Source organism: Micromesistius poutassou (genome assembly GCF_964030765.1).
Source record: "Micromesistius poutassou genome assembly, chromosome: 8".
Classification (NCBI taxonomy): Eukaryota; Metazoa; Chordata; class Actinopteri; order Gadiformes; family Gadidae; genus Micromesistius; species Micromesistius poutassou.
Genome location: NC_140278.1, coordinates 17,941,593 through 17,960,742, shown reverse-complemented (window position 1 = coordinate 17,960,742; position 19,150 = coordinate 17,941,593). Strand labels below are relative to the sequence as shown.

Below are 19,150 nucleotides of genomic sequence, written 5' to 3'. Positions count from 1 at the left end.
TTGTTGTGTCACAGTCATTTAATATGTACATATACACACTGAATTAAACATGACTTGCATGCCTCTCCTATCCCTGCTTGTCTCTTTCTCCTTCTTTCCCCCTCCACTCTACTCTAAATTCATGTCTTTTTTTCCCCCCTTACTAGTGTTGCTATAGGCGTTGGTTTCTACGGCAACAGCGAGGCTAATGATGGGATGTATCAGTTGACCTCGTCTCTGCTCACAGCCAATTATACTCTTGCTTCTATCGATCTGCTGGTGAGTGCTGCTCTCTGCCAGCCAAACTTCACACACACGACAAATACCTACCCTGTGTGTGTGTGTCTGCGTCTGTGTGTTTATGTGTGCACCTGTTTGGCTGAGAGACAAAGCCAAAGGAAGTGGTTTGTGAGCTTCCAGAACGTTGTTTGTGTCTGAGTGTGTGTCACTGAGGCCGCTGTGGTTTCATGTGGTCAGACTGTGGTTTGCGTGTCATTCTGATCAGCGTCATGTTTTCACTGATACCGTGCGCTTCTGACTGAAGGAAATAACAGACTGTAAATAATTGCATGAACACAGCCCACATTTTCTCTTTCTCTCTTCCCTTTCCTTTATTCTACAATCAACAGCCCAAAATGAAGTTGATATAAACATAGCAATAAACATATTCACAACTCCAACAACTGCTGACGATTAAACACACACTTTCTCTTTCGCACAAAGTGAAAAAAAAAAAAAAAAAGATCAGGGCTTTAGATATACCTAATGAACTCAAAGTCCCTCCGCTGCGTTCCTTCTCCCTCCACCGGGGACCAGGTACTGCCAAACCTGATAAGAGCCACACCCCCTCCTATCACCCCCCCCCCCACCAGACAGAGCCCCCCCGCCACACCTCCACAAACACACCCAACGGTGCTATTTATCAGGTGTTAACACAGGGCAGGTCTGAGTAATGCAATTCTTAACAAGAGAAGCAAAAGTACAAAATAACAGTAGTTAGAAGTCTATAAAGACTATAAAAGTAAAAAAAACAACTAAAGAATAGATTCAATGTGATACAATAGAATATAAAAAAAAAAATTAAAATATAACGTAACATGACCATCAACTCCCATAGGAGCTCACCCGCGTCCTTCGCACCTCCCTCCCCAGATTGCCGACACCATCAGTGGGCTGCAGGTGTCCATCGCCGGCCCCCTGTCCTCCATGGAGGAGCTGTTTGCGGGCAGCAAACCCTTTCTGACGTCCGCGCGCAACTGCCGCCGGCTCTCGGACAACGTGATCAACCTGCTGTCCTCCATCTCCATGGCCCGCTCCGGCGGGGGCCTGGCCAACGACAGCGCCAGCATAGGGGCCCCCATCGCCGCCCTCACCCCGGCCCCTCCGTCCGTAGCCCCCACCATGTCTCCAGGCGGGGGGATCATGCCCAGCCCCTTCTCGCCCGGCTGGGCCGCCAACACCCTGATGGTCAACGAGGACTACAGGTAACCCCCCCCCCCCCCCCCCCTCAGAGCATTAAGGAACAGGCAGGGCTTCACATGTTGCTCAAGGATGTGAATAGCTGGTCTGCACTGTACGTTGGGGATTGGATCTAATGCCTTTTGGCTAGGAACCGACCTCCATCAACCGTCCTGACCTGCTCTGACCACACATCTGGATGTTATCAGAATATCTGGATGCTATCAGAATCTGATTCTGAACAATTATTAACCTTATAAGAATCTTCACTACTCTAGTACTACAGTACTCTCCCAGTATTGTCTCAGTATGCAGAGCAATACTGATCCAGGACATGTTTTAGATAGAGGATGCATCAAAAAGAATAGTCAAAGACAGTATTTCAGTCACATCAAATGTCTTATTATGTTATTATTTCCTACACTCTCCACAGAAATATTACTAGGGGGAAAGGCTTATGCCATTGGGTTATAATTTAGGCCAGGTTTTCTTTGCCTTAATAACCTTGTTTATTAGCATCTTGAGCCTACATTGTGTGTGTGTGTGTGTGTGTCTCTGCTCCAGGTGGCTGTCCTACGTGCTGCTTCTGCTCCTTGACCTTATCGTGTGTCTCTTCATCTTGCTGGGGCTGGCCAAGCAGGCTCGCTGGCTACTCATTCTGTAAGTACACACACACACACACACACACACACACACACACACACACACACACACACACACACACACCGTTTTACAGCGCATGAAACTAGAGAGCCCAGCAGGGGACATGAGAGAATCCACTTGAATAAAATATCTAAAATGTCTCCTCTTCTGTTTTCTCCTCTGCCTCCATCTCTCTCCCCCCCCTGCTGCCCCCCCCCCACCCACCCCCACCCTACAGGATGACCGTCCTGGCCTGGCTGGCCTTGTTCCTCAGCTGGGGATCCCTGGGCCTGGAGACTGCCTCCGTAGTGGTGAGTCGACACACACAGCATCCAGCTGCTCCACGAGGGCAGGGCCCCCCCCGAGGACCAGCACAGAGGCTGGGGGTGGGGAGATGGAGGGGAGTGGTCCCGTATGGGTCTGAATGGCCGTCACTTTGGAGGAAGAGCACTTCAGGGTGCAACACCCCCCAGTGGCACGCCAAAGCCATGTTAGGAATCCCTGGCAGAGAGCAGACCCCCGGCTCGGGGAACAGACTGGCCTCTGTTGTCGCGTGTGTGCATGTGTGTGTGTGTGTTTGTGTGTGTGTGTGTGTGTGTGTGTGTGTGTGTTTCTGTGGCCATTATGTTGCACTGTGAAAAGACCTGCCTCCTAGGGAACTCTGCAGTCGTGGCGGTGGACCAAAAAGAAAAAAGAAATAGGACAGAGATTAAAGATTCAATGTGCGTGTGCGCGAGTGTATGCAGGCACATGTTTGCGTGCGAGCAGCACTGTCACTGCGTGGGTGTGCAGCTTTGAGGAGCAAAGGAGGAGGATGCTTTCAACCAGAGTGTGGAGGGGGGGGGGAGGAGGGAAGAGTCGGGGCGAGAGAGCATCTAAGACTTATTTGAAGTGAGAGAGCCTAAGAGAAAGAGAGAGAGAGAGGAGGAGGAACGGGAGAGAGAAAATATAATCAGATAGCCCTTGTGTACTGCTTGATGTGTTTGCTCTAGCCGCTCCTGGGACCATTAAGGGGGGGGGCAGTACGAAATGTGCAGAGCCGGTACGGCGGAAGTCAAACCACACGGAGAAGCTGTTAAACGGCGGAGAACATGAGCTACAAGCCCAGCTGAAGGAGGCTTTTAGCAGCAGACAAAACGATGACACACATGTCTACTCCGGCTCACGAGGCAGAAAGGGTCACTCCATAACATCTAAAATAGCCTTAACCCCCCCCACCCTCTACATGAAGAGAGGCAGATGTTACTTCTAACCTGTGCAGTTTGTGTGTGTGGGGGTGTGTGTCTCTGTAGAGGAGTGTGTTTTGACTGGGGGACTGTGCAGGATGGGTGTGTGTGTGTAGGGGGGGGGGGTCACGTGGTCCTGGTGGGAGACGTCCCAGGGTCTGGGGGTCCACACAGAGCCGCTCTGTCCCCTCCGACAGCAGCACAATGCAGCAGCTGTGGCCCTGCCTGCTTTGGCCTGGATCTACACTGCTTTGTGTGTGTGTGTGTGTGTGTGTGTGTCTGTGTGTTTGTATGTGTCTGTATGGGGTTCTCACTCCCTCTCCTGGTGGGGGACTCTCATTTCCAGCCAAAATTGTGTGTGTGTGTGTGTGTGTGTGTGTGTGTGTGTGTGTGTGTGATCAGTCTTCTATACATCATATGTTTTCCTATTTACTCTGGCAATGAGGAAGTGTGGACTGTAATGAAAGATAAAACAGTAATTAAAAAGGTATTGATGGGAACGAGAGAAGAGACAGAGTTGGCAGCCGTAGGGCAGATCAGCAGAGCTCTGTTCAGTTCAGATAGAAGCATGTGACAGCGCCACCAGCAGATCAATATGGCCGGCGAGCCACAAGGTGGACATCAGATACGCAAGCAGGGGAAGTGTGTCAGTGGGTCGGCCTTTCTCCGCTAACTTTGCCCTTGTGATCATTCTCTCCTGCCCTCCCCCACACCCCCCCATTGCCGCTGCCCCTGCCCATCTCTCTCTCTCTCTCTATCTCCTTCTCTTCTCTCTCTCTCTCTCTCTCTCTCTCTCTCTCTCTCTCTCTCTCTCTCTCTCTCTCTCTCTCTCTACTCTCTCTCTCTCTCTACTCTCTCTCTCTCTCTACTCTCTCTCTCTCTCTCTACTCTCTCTCTCTACTCTCTCTCTCTACTCTCTCTCTCCCCTCTCTCCTTGTCACACTCTTTGCATCGCAGGCTCTCAGTGACTTCTGCACTGACCCGAACACGTTTGTGCTCAACTCCACTCACTTCAACTCTGGGACCAGCTCAGGTATGGCTCCAGAACAATGCTTTCATTGTAACCCCCCCCTCCCCCCCCCCCCCCCCCCCGCCCATGCCATGGGAGTAGCGGCCCCTCTCTCCGCTGTGGATCATTATCTCATCTAATCCTTCTGTGTACACCGTATTCTGTGTTGGTGATTCAGACGTGCTGGATTACTACCTGACGTGCAGCCGGCGCATGAACACTCCCTTCCAGCAGGTACTAACCACAGCCTCAATATCCTACGGCCTCGCTGGTCTGGTTTACACGACGTTTACACGCCAATATGAGAATAAAGAGAACTGAAATGAACTGCTTTTCTTTCGCTCCTCGAATTGAATTGACCATAAGACAATAACAAACTGGGGCACAGATACTAGTTCAGAATCCATAACCTATTAACTACAGGGAAACTATACCCGCCTCCTGCTGTTTAATGAAACCTGCATATCGAGCACATGACTACGTCATCAATTGGTTTCCTTCATATGTTGACCTCGGCTTATAATAAACAAATAAAGGCAAACAAAGGTCAGAAGCTCAAACGTCCCTTGTCGCCCTGTGTTTAGCCTCTGACCCAGTCTCAGAGGGCACTGTCCAACATCCACACGCACCTCTCCAGCCTGGACCGCAACGCTCTGCCCCAGTTCCCCAAGGCCGAGGTACGTTGTCACGCGCTCTGTCGCCGCACGAGACACAACATGGCTGCCTGAATCACGAGGATAAAAAAAAACAAAACAATTTTTTTGTATTTAGAAATCTCTCAGGGAGGTGCAGCAGATCCTCAACTCCACAGAGGGGAACTTCCATCAGTTGGTGGCCCTGCTCAACTGCCGCGGGCTAAATAAGGTACCTCCCGGCTGTCCTCACATCCATGGGAACCGACCAGACCGATACTGACCGAGGACGGTTACAAACAATGCGTCACGAAACTAGTTTATGTTGCAATACTTCATGCTTCAACAGTCTCCTCTCTCTCTCTCTTTCCCTTTCCCTTCTCGCCCGCCAACCTCTCGGGTGTCAGGACTACATCGACTCCCTGAAGGGCCTGTGTTACGATGGGATGGAGGGCCTGCTCTACCTCTCCCTCTACTCGTTCCTCTCCGCGCTGGCCTTCACCGCCATCCTCTGCTCCCTCCCCGGTGCCTGGCGCAGCTTCCCCAGGTGACCGGTGGGGGGGGGGGGGGGGGGGGGGGACCGGGGAGACGCTTGTAACGCAACGCTGGCTGTGTGGCGGCTGTTTGCACGTCACCATGGGCACCAAGGCCGTGTTTAGGGGTGGTTTGGTTTGAGTTTGAGACAATCGTATTCGTTTTGGGTTTCTGTGGCTTTGTTTGTTTAATGAGGACTAGGACACGTTCCCGGTTTTTCTCCGTGGAGTCACGGGTTTCGCCTTACTGCGGCCGAACAAGGTATTTACTGATCTGGTAGTCGTTGAAAAGAAAATCCCAAACAGAACCAGCGAGCTGTTGCCAAGAGGTTGGGTCATAAAGTATACACAAGGCATGCAACGGAGGAATTCAATGATTTCTGTTCTCGTTGCAATAGTTTAATCCTTTCATCGGATGCCAACTTTATGTCAGCAAAGAGGTTTATCCACAATTATCATGATACTTGATACTATCATGATAGTTCCTGTTGCAATTTTCTTCCTTAAAGAATGTCAATGACACCCTTAAGCATTTTGTATTCAGGATGCACATCATCATAATGACATCAGTGCTCTTGCCCTGATACTGAACTGTGTACTCTCTCTCTTTCTCTCACACTCTCTTTCAAACTCTAACTTTCTCTCTCTCTCGCTCTCTCTTACTCTCTCTCTCTCTCTCTCTCTCTCTCTCTCTCTCTCTCTCTCTCTCTCTCTCTCTCTCTCTCTCTCCCTTCCCTCCCTCCCCCTGGACGGCGACAGTGACTCTGAAGACTACGAGGACTCCGACAGCGAGAGTGAGGACCCCTTCACATCCCATCAGGCACGTAGACAGACGACCGCGGGGTCTCAGCGAGGGGCCCTGCCCCCCTTCTATAATTACCCGGGGGCCAGCTGGACACCCCCCTTTTCTAGCGCACCGCCCCTCCCGTGAGTAACGCAGACACGCAGACACACAGACAGACAGACAGACTGGCCCTGGGTGCCACAGGAGCAGCAGCAGGAGGAAGAGGGAGTTGATCAGTAGAAACCAGGATTGTATCGTGGAGGGCAGTTTGATGAGAAAGCTGATCATGCCATATCATATCACGAGATTTGTGTAAAGAGCAAAAAAAAAAGAGTGCAGGATATGATGACAAGTGCAAAAGTAGCAATGCACAAAGTATTACCAAAGTATGAATTTGTGTAATTCTATACTTCTATCCATCAGTGAGCTTAGCAGTCACACATGTTTACAAAAGGGACACAACGCACATTAGTAGTGGAACATAGAAATCAGGTTACATGCTTCAAGGCTTCAATTCACGTTTCATTCATGGTAGCATAAGATTAGCAAAGGCTAACAGATAAGTTAGTCATAGTACACTACAACTAGGGTTACACACACAGATACACACACAGACACACACACACACACACACACAGATGCACACATACACACGTACACATACACAACCACGCAGACACACACACACACACACACACACACACGCACACACACACACTCACACACACACACACACACACACACACACACACACACACACTCAGTGTCTCCCTACAAACATATGTAGTGAATAGTTCAAAGTCCACGACAAGCTTGCCAGGCTAACCACACGCCATGCAGACAGACACACAGACAGGTCAACGTGGACTGCAGTGTAGGCAGAGAAACAGACGCAAACTCTAGAGGTCTGTCTGTCTGTGTGTCTGTCTTATTTGTCTGTCCAGTGTTTCAGGACAGACAGCAACGTAGGCCCTCCGCCCAATCATTTCACAGATCTCGGTTTGCGTGTCAAATGCCCTCCTGGCTTCCTGTACTGTAGTAGTAGTACGAGTACTGCAGTGAGTACTGTGGTACTACTACTACTGTATAGGGGGCGAGGCAAGGGGTTGTCATTGGCGACGCTCTGATCGTAAAAACTCCAGCGTCGCGAGGCTCAGGTTGAAATAGGTAACCCCCCCCCCCCCCTCGCTCCATCACGCTCCTCATCGCTCATCTGCATCGTGGCATTCCTGTCGTCCGGTCAAAGCTCTCAAATGTATTCCTTTCTCTATCTCCCTGGTCTCTCTCTCTCTCTCTCTCTCTCTCTCTCTCTCTCTCTCTGTCCTTGTCATTGCCACTCTCCCCTTTCTCTTTGTGACTTCTCGTGTCGTGTCCTTTCTGTTTTCTTTGCTCTGCCCATCTGCCTCCCTGACTTTGAAAGTCTAGTGAGTGACTAGGATTAACCAATGCACCCCATTTAATGACAAGGCGTGGAAGTTTAGACCTCTCTAACATCAGGTACCTAACTTGCCTTCAGCTTCATTTGCACAGCTGTGTTAATCCACTCAGCCACAGCACAGTAGTTAACACAAACTAGATATTAACCCAACACTAATATAAGGTCAAGTATCCTCTCATGAAGTATCTTGGGATGGCTCTTCTTGTCATGGGCTCAGAAAACAATCCACCTTTGAAAAAAAAAAAAAATTCTGCTAAACGGAGCTGGTAAATAATATGTACTCTTATTCAAATGAATCTGAATTCAGATTTCACGTACACACACCTTTTATACCTATCTCACTTCATGCAGGAGTTGACTGCAAACATGGGCACCAGTGCTTGAGCCACCTAACAGCCAGGCCTGAAGCTCCCTCATACTGACACCACTTGTATTGATATACTGTATGGTTCCACACCCCATTTCTCTAATCACTCTTTCTCCCTCTCTCTTGTCCCCCTCCTCGGCTCCTTCTGGCCTGTTCCCTCTGTCTTTCCTCCACGCATCATCCCCCCCCCCCCCCCCACCCACACTCTCTTTCCTGTGCACCCGCCCTCCCTCCCCCTCCTCTGGTCCTTATCTCTCTCTGTCTCTATACAGGACTCCAAACGTTTCCTCCAATGGCAACCCTGGCTATGAGAGCCTGCCGTTGACTGACAGGCAGTCCCCACCCCCCTCTGTGAGTTCCTCTGTACTTGTGACATCTTCATACTCTGTGCCATTTCTCCATCGCCCTGATCGTGAACCCGGCCACGCACCCATTTGGATCAACCAATCACAACCTGCCATCGCAGAGCCATGTTGAATGGCCTCTGCTGTAAAAAAATATATAAAATATCAGTACACTATAAATCTTATACTAATAATATTATCGTAATCAATCAATATCAATTATATTCTTCAAATTCGGGTCTTATGTTTAAAACATTATTCAAATTTAAAACGTTTATAATAAATAGAAACATGGAAATCTCTCCTGGCACACAAATTTTCTGACTATTTTAATAAAATTATCTCAGAAGTTGACCGTCTTACAATTTATTATTAGCGGTTTTATTTTAAAAGCTTCCTTCATCTAACTTGAATTTAAATGAACATTTTTTCAAGGCTTCTCTCAATCCCTTAGGGACGTTTGCACTTAGCACTTATAATACTGCTGAACATTGTTATTGTGTTCATGTCTCCTCTCTCTTCTCCCCCCATCCCCCACTCCACAGTACTCTCCCAGCATGCTGACCGGTTACGGGGGCAGTAGTCAATCGCACCCCAACTCTTCCCATTCGAGGAACCTGTATTCACGCTGATTTTCTTTGTTGTTATTTGAAAAAAGAAATGTATAGGAAAAAAAAGGTTTAATTTTTCATATGGACACTTTACTGAGATGAAAAGACAAAAACTAATCAAAATAAACTGAATGCTAGATGTGATCTCAAGATTTGTAACGTCTTTACCATTTGAAAAAAAAAACAACCTGTATAATTAAATAGCACTTAAAGTAGACAGGACGAGGGGACCGGTCCAAGGCCTTGCAGGGAGCGAAACACAAGATGGGTATGGATGTGCAAAGGTTTCAATCATGTCTATTCTGTATTCATCCTGTTCCCTTGTCCATGTGAACTGTGAAAAGTTGTGAAGCAAGCCAATCTGGTATTGACGTTACTATGTTGTAGTTTTATATTATTAAATGTATCAGAACCACCAATTTATTTTATATAAATATTGTTGTAGGAAAAAAAAACACTGGCACGTAGTGTGAATGGATATGCAGTTCCCTAACTCAGTATAACCTTTTTTTCTTTGTTTTTTACTTTTTATAGGTGGCTATTCTGTAATTCCCTTGTCCCTGATACTCTGTACATTATTATTGTCTATAATATCTGAATAATCATGAACATTTGCTCTTACAAACTGGGGTGGGGGGGGCTGACAATGACCCTGCTTTGGAAGCTAGGGATGGAGAACTACAGCTGCCAATCAGTCTTGAGAGCAGAGGACTACAACCCAATGCAATATGACACCAGCTACTGGCGTCGCAGGAGTCATACCGTAGCTAGCAATAATAGCTCCTGTACAGCAGTGGGTCTCTGACATCTCTAGATGTTTCTGTGTATATATATATAAAAGGTATAGTATGTGGGAGATTTCATCCAATTACCCCTCCTTGCCTCCTGCCCTTGTTAACCCTTGAATTAAGTTTGTATGGTATTATCAATGCTCCTTTTGAATGGCATCCTTTTACACTCAAGAGTCTAATATAAATAAAAAAGAACAATAATAATATTACGCCCTGACTCGTCTTCATCATGCTTAAGATGTGAGAACCATGAAAGCAACACACATTCTGCCAAAAACATTCACTTGAACACTTCTTTATACAAAATTTTAATGTAATAATTATTACCGCAAACCTCTGAGTTGTGTCAGAACTTTTGAAAGTCACATTGGTAACAAAAGATGAATTCCCATTTCTTTCTTTTGGATATGCATAGATCTACGAATATGAGACTGTTAATGTAGTATTAGTGCCTTTGCAGTACCTGTCTACATTGATAAACGAAACATAAGACACCCAACAGTCCTAACGGGTCCGTGTAGTTCTGCAGTGCATAGAAAGGAGCGTGGTGAGAGAGTGCACACATTACCTACTGCGTGTCGGTTGCTACTGGGAACATAAATGTCAGGGTCAAGGGATGCTAGGTACATTTTCATACGTCACTTCTCTTGATATGGATGTTCCCCTTAGCAACTCGCAGTAGGCTGAATGCGAGCAAAAACAATGTGGGTGACATGATATCTAGTCAATGATCGTAAAAAGGCATACTTTAGCGACACTTAAAACAAAACAAAAAAACACAAGTTTGAGTACACCATGTGATAAAAGGTACCTAGAAGATACTGGAGCGGAGAAAGCATTCGCCCACAATTGGAACAACAGTTGCCATCGCCACTTAACAGTCCTTCATGTTGGAAGCAAGCCTTAACCTTGGCTTCTCTTTGGAGTTTCTACTCTGTGTGTTCATCACTGTGAGTGTGAGTGTGTGTGTGTGTTTCAAGGTTCAAGGATCCCCATTAGCCTGGTAAAACCAGCTATTCTTCCTGGGGGTCCGTGTGTGTGTGTGTGTGTGTGTGTGTGTGTGTGTGTGTGTGTGTGTGTGTGTGTGTGTGTGTGTGTGTGTGTGTGTGTGTGTGTCCCTGAAGAGTTCTCTTGAAGCGTGTCCCCCCCCCCCCCCCCCACTGACAGTTCCTCCATGCTGGGTATGGGTGGATGTACTGTCCCCCGTCCCCCTCAAAAAGAATCAGTCCTGGGGGTTGTCCAGGCTGAGCCACGAGCCGTCCTCTTCCACCTCCTGCCGGACGACCAGAAGCATCTCCGCCACCTCTGGAGCGAGCTGCTCACCGAGGAACGCACTGCCAGGGGAAAGACCAGGGTCAGAACACACACGCACACACACATGCACACACACGCACACGCACACACAACGACGATGACGCAGTCACCCAGCTGCCACAAACAGATGAGGTAAGACCCATTGTGTGATGTGTTTACGTGTTTAAGATGGACAGACTATAGATGCTTACTATATTCAGAGGGGACGTTAAGGGGAGTTAAGTACTCATTATAGTCTATTCTTCTATCCGTTTATATATCGATCGTATGAACCGTCACACCAATATTAGCTCATTTGTTTGTGACTGGGGAATGGGATGACTCACTTAACAAGTTGCATAAGGCCCATACAGCCACAGTGCAGGCTTCATCAGAAACAGACAACAGTCTCTGTTCCCCGAAAAAGGGCTCAAAAATGTCCCTTGTATTCCAGTGCCACTCCAGCCAAGTCTTTATTTTCCATCGAGTTGGCCTGCTAGTCCTGTTGAGTTAGCCACCCTCACGCTAGACTCTAACTTCACCACAGACGACACACGCCAGATGAATGATTCCCCAACTGGGATTCATTATATATTATATAATAATCTCATATTATTATAGTAGGTACCCTAAAATGTATGATTTATACATAGTTGTACTATTATTATTACAACTATGTATAAATTAGAGTTTAGATAGAGTTTAGAGTTTAGATATTTATAAATTAGAGTAATATTATTATATTATATCATACTGTGAAAATAACCATTCAATAATCATAAAAACACACTTCAGTTTGATTTGTTGGGATCAGATTGTGAACCTTTAAGCGGATGATTGGTAAAGATATTGTGATTGAAATAACAACCAGGTCCTTATCAGCCAGCGCACCCACCGTAGTTCGGCCTCTCCGCCGATGCACACGGGATTCTTCAACTTGGAGTCCAGGTTGTAGTACTGCCCATTAACCAGGCACACCGCTAGCCAGTGGCGTCGCTTTAGCGGGAGGGACACTATTCCCAACGACACCCGGGAAGGAACATTCAATATGAAGCCCTGGACTTTAGTCAAGCAGAGACTCTGTACCGTCCTACGTGGAAATAAACCCAAAAAAAACAAACGAAAGAAGAGATTATTCCCCCAGAATGCAAAGTGCTTGATGTTTAACTTAATATAGAGCTTTGTTGAGTGACAGATCTAACAGGCGGTTGAATGTCTCGCTGCAGTGTTCATCACCCACCTGCGCTTGTCCCACCATACCGCTGCCAGTTCTCTGCTCTGCAGCGCTGCCATGATCACGTTGACGTCGTAGTTTCCTGTGCCTAACATTGACCGGTGTGGGTTCACCACACATTGTGGAGCTAGCCTGCATTGGAAGAGAAGTTGCATCATTAAAGGGCAGCAGAAGCATGTTTTCCAGTGTTAGTCGCAGTGCATTAAACAGCATTCCTTTACACTTTGGCAAAAACGGCCAAGCAATGTGCTAGGGTTTATAGCAGTCCTTCCACATCCCACATCTGGGTTTTCTGCTTGATATATTCGGTTTGGTTACCTTCAGTGGACAAATGTAAAAGTACACATAGGACCTCGGCAGACAGAATCAAGTTATATCGTCAGTGAGAAGAGACGGGTCCTGTTTCATTTCTTCATTCAGTAATTTAATTGAGACAAAATTACAGAGGATAAAACCTCTTCAATGTAGTTTGGTTCCCATCTTGGAGGCATATTGTATTATGGTCTTGAATGAGCCCTGTTAAGTTTTGAAGAGCAATACAATGAGCAATGAGCTTCGGAGTATTGCTCCCATCATAAAGGTTGTTTATCTAGTTATCTAAGTACTAAGCTTTACTACTTAATTACGTTGTTATGTATAAAATACTATTATAATATATTTTTGACTAAGGCTTTCAGAACAGTCACGTTTATCTTACTAACATTTTGAAAATCACACATAAAAACCCATTGGTTGTGTCAGAGCCAATCCCTTCAGTCAGATTCATTTTAAAAAGGCTTTGGTTTGGCTGAAGAGATGCAGCTCATCTGCGTGGAGGTTCAGTCCACAACAATGACAGGGACACAGAAGGAAGAGGGTAATACAGTCAACAACAATGACAGGTACACAGTAGTGTGATGCACAAAGTAGGTAGAGTGATGCCCGCTCACCGTTTGCAGATGTCGTCCGCCGTCTCCTTGGTGAACACCCGCTCCTGCAGCACGTTGTTCAGGGCATGGATGGCGCACAGCTCCAGTCTCTGCTTCTCATGGAAAACCTCTCCTTCGTTCATACTATATATTTTGAATACAAATATACAGAAAGTAATATGAATCAACCAGCTAATCCAACCTAGCCGTGGATCTTTTTGATACTATTCAGTTGCCTACCTTAGATAACGCTGGTTACCTAGCACAGTTGAACTTCTTAGCTATCCCTTACCCGGCTGTGTGTATAACGTGAAGCCCGAACAACAAAACTGGAAGTAAAGTTATCTTTCATAAAGAATAATTCACATAGAACACATACAACGAGTTCCCATACAACTAGAGATAGATAAAAACCTGCTGACATAACATCTCCCCGTTTACAGAGGCTGGGCTATGACAGCTTGGTCGTAGTGTTGCCAGATTGGGCCAGATTGGGCGGGAAATTTGGCCCAATCTGGCAACGCTGTCGGGGACCCGGAAGCTGAGTTGTTATTGTTGTTGCGCAGCTGTCACGCCCTGTAGCCACGCCCCTACACTGAAAACATGCTAGTTTTCCCCGATACACACACACACACACACACACACACACACACACACACACACACACACACACACATATATATATATATATATATATATATATATATATATATATATATTTAAGAATATGTATTCCAGCGATGGCACACTGTCAACCATATATGCCAACCAGCATCTTATTTAGATTATGCACTTGGAAATGGATATTGTCTTGAAGCGCCTTCTAGTGGGGAGTATATATTATTGCTGCACAAATGTTAAACAATAATTCAAATGTTAACGCGTTACTATTTATGTTTGGTTACCCTGCTTCTTGCATTTCAAAGTGATTGGAGGCCTGATAGTCATATTCTAAATAATCCCCTTCCGAATTGTTTTGTACACTTATTTGGTCAGCGACAAAGTATGCTATCATTCTCAGATATACTTAGAAATTCTTGTTTTTTGCTCTTTGTTGAAAATCGGATTGTCCTAATGTTTTAATTATTTTAAAGCAGTTACGTCAATGAAAAAATCATTACGTTTGTGTTTTAACAAAACATAAAAGGTGGGTGAGAGTTTTTCAAACGCTCCTATGGCTAGTGAGGTTCGATGATATTGTCGACTCTGTATGGTTGGCAAAGCTGCCAATCAAATCAAAACAAAGATCTCAGATATCCGATTGGGCGGACTGTCCTCGCGTCTCGCGTTACCGCGCAGCCCATTGGTCGAGGGGAGTAGGTTAAATTGAGAATCTTATTTTTGTTCCTGTGTCAACGAAAAGAAGAAAAGAGCAGTTGCTAACCTTGCTAATAATTGTCAACGGGCTTTCAACCGTTTACATACAATTACATTTCACAGTGACGACTGAAAGAAACCCAGTCAACCAGATCAAACATTTTGCGAGACAATGGTAAGTCAAATGGATCGGCTTTCTTCAATATCGACGCTTAATCTTCCCTTAACTTACGCTAATGTTAGCTTCCACCATCCGTCGAGCTGGGCTTAATTCCGGCTATGGCTGTTAGATGCAGATCAGCTCCGATAGCTAAATATCTACTGTAGTCTTATTTAAACCAGTCGTATTTAAATGGGATTGTCCCAAAGATGAGTTGTAGAAATGTTATTGTTTGGGGATCCACCAAATGTAGGCTTGTGACAGTGACACGTTAGCTTTAGCCGCTAGCAGACACAGCGATAATGGGAGCTGGATCCAGGTGACCAGTCCATGTTGGTGGGACTTTGGGGAGGGCAGTTTTTCGTTAACATAGTCCCCGTTAAGTGACCTAAGGTTTATAATGTATTTACATTATTTTAACTTGTTAAACTTTTGTTTTCCATCGCCTCCCTTTGTATGTTACAGCTCTGCGCCACAAGGGGCAAAACCCCAACTAGATTACACTTAAACACAATGCATATAAATGCATTGAACAATTATGTGTTGAAATCAATATTTTGATATCATGTGGCGTCCAAATATATATATATATATATATATATATATATATATATATATATATATATATATATATATATATATATATATATATTTTAAATGCCAACAAATTAAGTAATTGTTTATTGTCGTAATAATGAACAGTTACGTTGTTGGATGTAATCATCTTTGCATCTATAAAGTGACGTCAATTACATATTTACAGTGACACAGACTAAAAAAGTTCTCTATTTGTAAACTTTTTCCTAAATTTGGACGCAGGACGTTTAAATTATAGTTGGTTTCGGATTAAAGCCGAATGTATTACTGTTTAATATTAATGTGTTTACAAACCTTGACTAAACTGTTCTTCTCTTTGCAGAACTCCAATGTGGAGAACTTACCCCCTCAGGTGCTTCGTTTGGTTTACAAAGAGGTTTCAGATTTGGCTGCTGACCCCCCTGAGGGCATCAAGATCTATCCCAGCGATGAAGACATCACTGAGTTGCACACAGCCATTGAAGGGCCAGGTACGGTTTCATCTTGATATTTCTTTCTCTGGTTGGATTAGGAGATGATGATGATGATGATGATGATGTTAACTAACTAATATTATTATTATTATTTAACTATAACAACCTAGTATACAGCAGGATTGATAGTTTGGTGCTGAATAATATGCCTTGATACTATACAAAAATGTGCAACCAGGTGTGTACCAAATAGCTTCATTATTGTAATGAGGGTATCTGGTCAAGTTTTGCTGCACACTTTATCAATAAATCAAGTGTAATGTTTTATTGTATATACACCTAGGATTAACAGTATCCCCTTTTTTCTTTCTTACTATCTAATGAGACGTGTATTGTATTAATGAATGTATGGTATCATGGGCCAATGTAGGTTACATTTGAATAAAACATTGCCTAATTCACAGTAATTGAATGCAACAGGGATCATGGCATTATTAATTAATTGTAACTAATGGGGCTGTCATGAAAATATAATTTCAAGCTTTGAATATTTGTTAGGTTTCCAAACGAATATCAGAATATTCTGTGAAGAAAAACGAAACAAAAGTCCATTCATAGTGCACATCTTTCACTGCCTGTCACGTAGCAGGCTGAGACCACTGCTGCAGAATCAAGTTTTTACCAGCTGATCGTTTTTTCCTTTCATTTTTAAAGTGCTTCAATTGGTAAAACAAACGTTATTTTACTAACACAAAACAATAATATCACTTCAGTGGCTTTCGGATCCACTCATCAGTAAGACCTCGACTTTGTTATGGCAGAGCTTCAATGAGTTCTGAAAGTAGGCCTACTTCCAATTATCACAAAGCAAATGGGTGGTTTGACCAAATGTGCAAAGTTTTGAATAAATGTCACAGCAGGACCAGTTTTATTTTCCCGGGGATGAATCACACAGGCACTATTGTGGGGGATGGATCACCATAAAAGAAAAAACATCGTACATCAGTTATATTCATGTTTACTAAATAACCAGCTCGTTATTATTAGTAGGTAGGGCTTTTTTGATGTATTTTGGACTTGTTTGAACATTGAAATGGCTGCTAAATACGTTCATTATTGAAACCCTTTTAAAATCATTACCGCCCTGATGGCTAATGGCTTGCTTTAGCTCACACTGGATGGCATTTGTCAAAGTGCTCCCGGAATATTCTAATGATTGATTATTCAGACTACAATACAAATGATAATTTGGTCATCCAACAGTTGGCCATTCTGATGATGGCTGAAGTGTTGACGTGAAGCGTTCTGACATCCAGTGCCCTTGTGTATATATTTTATCACTGGGATATTCAGTTGAAATGTAACCTAGCTTTCTACCTGCAGTTCACAAATATGCATAGACTTTGTTTTTTTAAATATATTTTTTTATGTTTTCACAATTCTAATAAAACAAAAGGAAGCATTCAAGTGCTGAATTGGGATTCATACCTCAACAAACAAATATTTAAATATTCGGTCTCAGCCCTAGTCACTAATATTACCTTTTTTAAAATTGTAATGCAGGTGCTCAGTGCATCTGTAGGCATCCTTGGAGCAGGATGGCTATGTGTTATAACTGCTTAATTACATAATTACAAGTCGGGTTAGTACTGGTACAAAATCAGTTTTGATACCAGACTGCTAAACGGTAAGGGTGACCCAGTTTTCCCCATGTAATTAATTCTTTATGCCCTGACAGAGGGAACTCCGTTTGCTGGTGGCATTTTCCGCATGCGTCTGGTCCTTGGGAAGGACTTCCCCGCGGTTCCACCCAAGGGCTACTTCCTGACCAAGATTTTTCACCCCAACGTGGGCCATAAGGGGGAGATCTGTGTCAATGTGCTGAAGAGGGACTGGAAGGCTGAGCTGGGCCTCAGACATGTCTTGCTTGTAAGTGAAATCCTCTTCCTTGATTCCTTGATTGGATTTTTATTTTATGGTATTGAGCTAACTTAATATTAGTTTGCTCAATACAATAGACTTAAGTTATTACTGATGAAATCGTGGCCTAACAATGTCCTGCCTTCAGAAACGATGACAAATCTAGAGCCATGGTCGAGGTCAACGCAACAAAGTAGTTAGAGTAGGACTTGTAACTGTAAAAATGAAGACTTTCCATTGCACACGCACACGTATTTAAATAAAAGACAACGCAACTAAAAACAGAATAATTGTACAATCTGTGATTAAACATTTGCTAGCTATAACACCAGGGTGTTACTTTTTGTTTATCCCGAAATGATAACGGTAACTTCACACAAGAGCTCATGAGGCGGTGGACACCAATAACTAACTAACCAGCTCACCAACTAACTCTTCTCTCCAAATCCTCCCCCCCCCCGCAGACCATCAAGTGTCTTCTCATCCACCCCAACCCAGAGTCGGCCCTGAACGAGGAGGCCGGACGCTTACTGTTGGAGGACTATGCCGAATACGCCTACCGCGCGCGCCTGCTCACGGAGATCCACGCCATGGGCGGACACGGCGGCACCTCGGGGGTACCGCAGGACCCCAGCGACGGCCCGCAGCCCAAGAAGCACGCCGGAGACCCCACCAAGCGGCTAGCGGTGCCCGGCGCGGCCTCCGTGGCGGCGCTAGGTAACGGCGCAAACGGCGCCACCACCACGTCCAGCAACGCCAGCAGCAGTACCAGCGCCGCCGGGAAGAAGAAGGCCGACAAAAAGCGCGCGTTACGGCGACTCTAATACCTCCACTAGATTCAGTTTTGTGTGTGTGTGTGTGTGTGTGTGTGTGTGTGTGTGTGTGTGTGTGTGTGTGTGTGTGTGTGTGTGTGTGTGTGTGTGTGTGTGTGTGTGTGTGTGTGTGTGTGTGTGTGTGTGTGTGTGTGTGTGTGTGTGTAAATACATTGAAGCGTGCAGATATTTGTTCTTTTTTTCTGACTTTCTATGCCCCCTCCCGCCCAGACTTTCCACTTTGTACAAATGTCTTTCAATTTCTAACCACCGATTTGGCTTTTTTCATGAACCCATGTTTTGTTTTTAAAGGAAAAAAAAGAAATGACTCCTGTTGAGTCTGAGCTCAACGGGCTACCTGGCTGAGGCGGTTTGCGGTGCATCTGGTGTCTCGCCATGAATTGGCGACATTGATCTTGTGTTATGCCTAATCAATGGTCTATTCAACATGAGGCGATCACTATGTCTATGGTTCATTCAGACTGTGGATAGTAATCCAGCACACTGTTTCACTGGTATTTCACTGGCACTGAATTAGAAATTGGCTAATCGTCTGGGAACTGTGAAGTGGTCAGGCTCCATTTTGAATAAGTTCAATGAACTCAAGAGTGAACTGAATCAGACAAAATGGTGACCTTATTCTATAGTTTTAAAAGGAAAATATGTCAAAGATGGGGATGAC

The 19,150-nt window shown here is 45.0% G+C and overlaps 3 protein-coding genes across 3 annotated transcripts in view; 2 read left to right on the top strand and 1 right to left on the bottom strand.

Annotated features, from left to right (window-relative positions):
* ttyh1 (tweety family member 1) overlaps window positions 1-9,137 on the top strand; it is a 17,058-nt gene extending 7,921 nt beyond the window's left edge. Inside the window, exons 4-15 of the mRNA XM_084471558.1 lie at window positions 147-258; window positions 1,132-1,463; window positions 2,002-2,097; window positions 2,318-2,390; window positions 4,263-4,338; window positions 4,493-4,548; window positions 4,899-4,991; window positions 5,086-5,178; window positions 5,354-5,493; window positions 6,239-6,406; window positions 8,341-8,419; window positions 8,958-9,137. Of these exons, the coding sequence (XP_084327684.1) occupies window positions 147-258; window positions 1,132-1,463; window positions 2,002-2,097; window positions 2,318-2,390; window positions 4,263-4,338; window positions 4,493-4,548; window positions 4,899-4,991; window positions 5,086-5,178; window positions 5,354-5,493; window positions 6,239-6,406; window positions 8,341-8,419; window positions 8,958-9,044 (1,405 nt within the window). The 3' untranslated portion in view covers window positions 9,045-9,137. The remainder of the gene's footprint in view (window positions 1-146; window positions 259-1,131; window positions 1,464-2,001; window positions 2,098-2,317; window positions 2,391-4,262; window positions 4,339-4,492; window positions 4,549-4,898; window positions 4,992-5,085; window positions 5,179-5,353; window positions 5,494-6,238; window positions 6,407-8,340; window positions 8,420-8,957) is intronic.
* Window positions 9,138-10,997: 1,860 nt separating this feature from the next.
* Window positions 10,998-13,678, bottom strand: josd2 (Josephin domain containing 2). The gene is made up of 5 exons (XM_084471803.1): window positions 13,490-13,678; window positions 13,271-13,393; window positions 12,348-12,473; window positions 12,003-12,197; window positions 10,998-11,148 (listed from the first exon to the last, which is right to left on the bottom strand). Exons 2-5 carry the CDS (start codon window positions 13,390-13,392, stop codon window positions 11,037-11,039), a joined length of 555 nt encoding a protein of 184 aa, XP_084327929.1. The 5' UTR covers window position 13,393; window positions 13,490-13,678; the 3' UTR covers window positions 10,998-11,036.
* An 880-nt stretch (window positions 13,679-14,558) lies between these two features.
* On the top strand, window positions 14,559-18,636 carry ube2s (ubiquitin-conjugating enzyme E2S). The gene is made up of 4 exons (XM_084471228.1): window positions 14,559-14,741; window positions 15,646-15,793; window positions 17,475-17,665; window positions 18,121-18,636. The coding sequence occupies exons 1-4, from the start codon at window positions 14,739-14,741 to the stop codon at window positions 18,478-18,480; spliced, it is 702 nt and encodes a 233-aa protein (XP_084327354.1). The 5' UTR covers window positions 14,559-14,738; the 3' UTR covers window positions 18,481-18,636.
* Window positions 18,637-19,150: the final 514 nt, after the last annotated feature.

Coding starts and splice junctions, on each gene's coding strand:
- josd2 (XM_084471803.1), bottom strand. CDS start 13,392: ATGAACGAAGGAGAGGTTTTCCATGAGAAGCAGAGACTGGAGCTGTGC. Junction 12,474..13,270: donor GCGGACGACATCTGCAAACG/GTGAGCGGGCAT, acceptor CTTCCAATGCAG/GCTAGCTCCACAATGTGTGG. Junction 12,198..12,347: donor GTATGGTGGGACAAGCGCAG/GTGGGTGATGAA, acceptor ATTTCCACGTAG/GACGGTACAGAGTCTCTGCT.
- ube2s (XM_084471228.1), top strand. Junction 15,794..17,474: donor CACAGCCATTGAAGGGCCAG/GTACGGTTTCAT, acceptor ATGCCCTGACAG/AGGGAACTCCGTTTGCTGGT. Junction 17,666..18,120: donor GCCTCAGACATGTCTTGCTT/GTAAGTGAAATC, acceptor CCCCCCCCGCAG/ACCATCAAGTGTCTTCTCAT.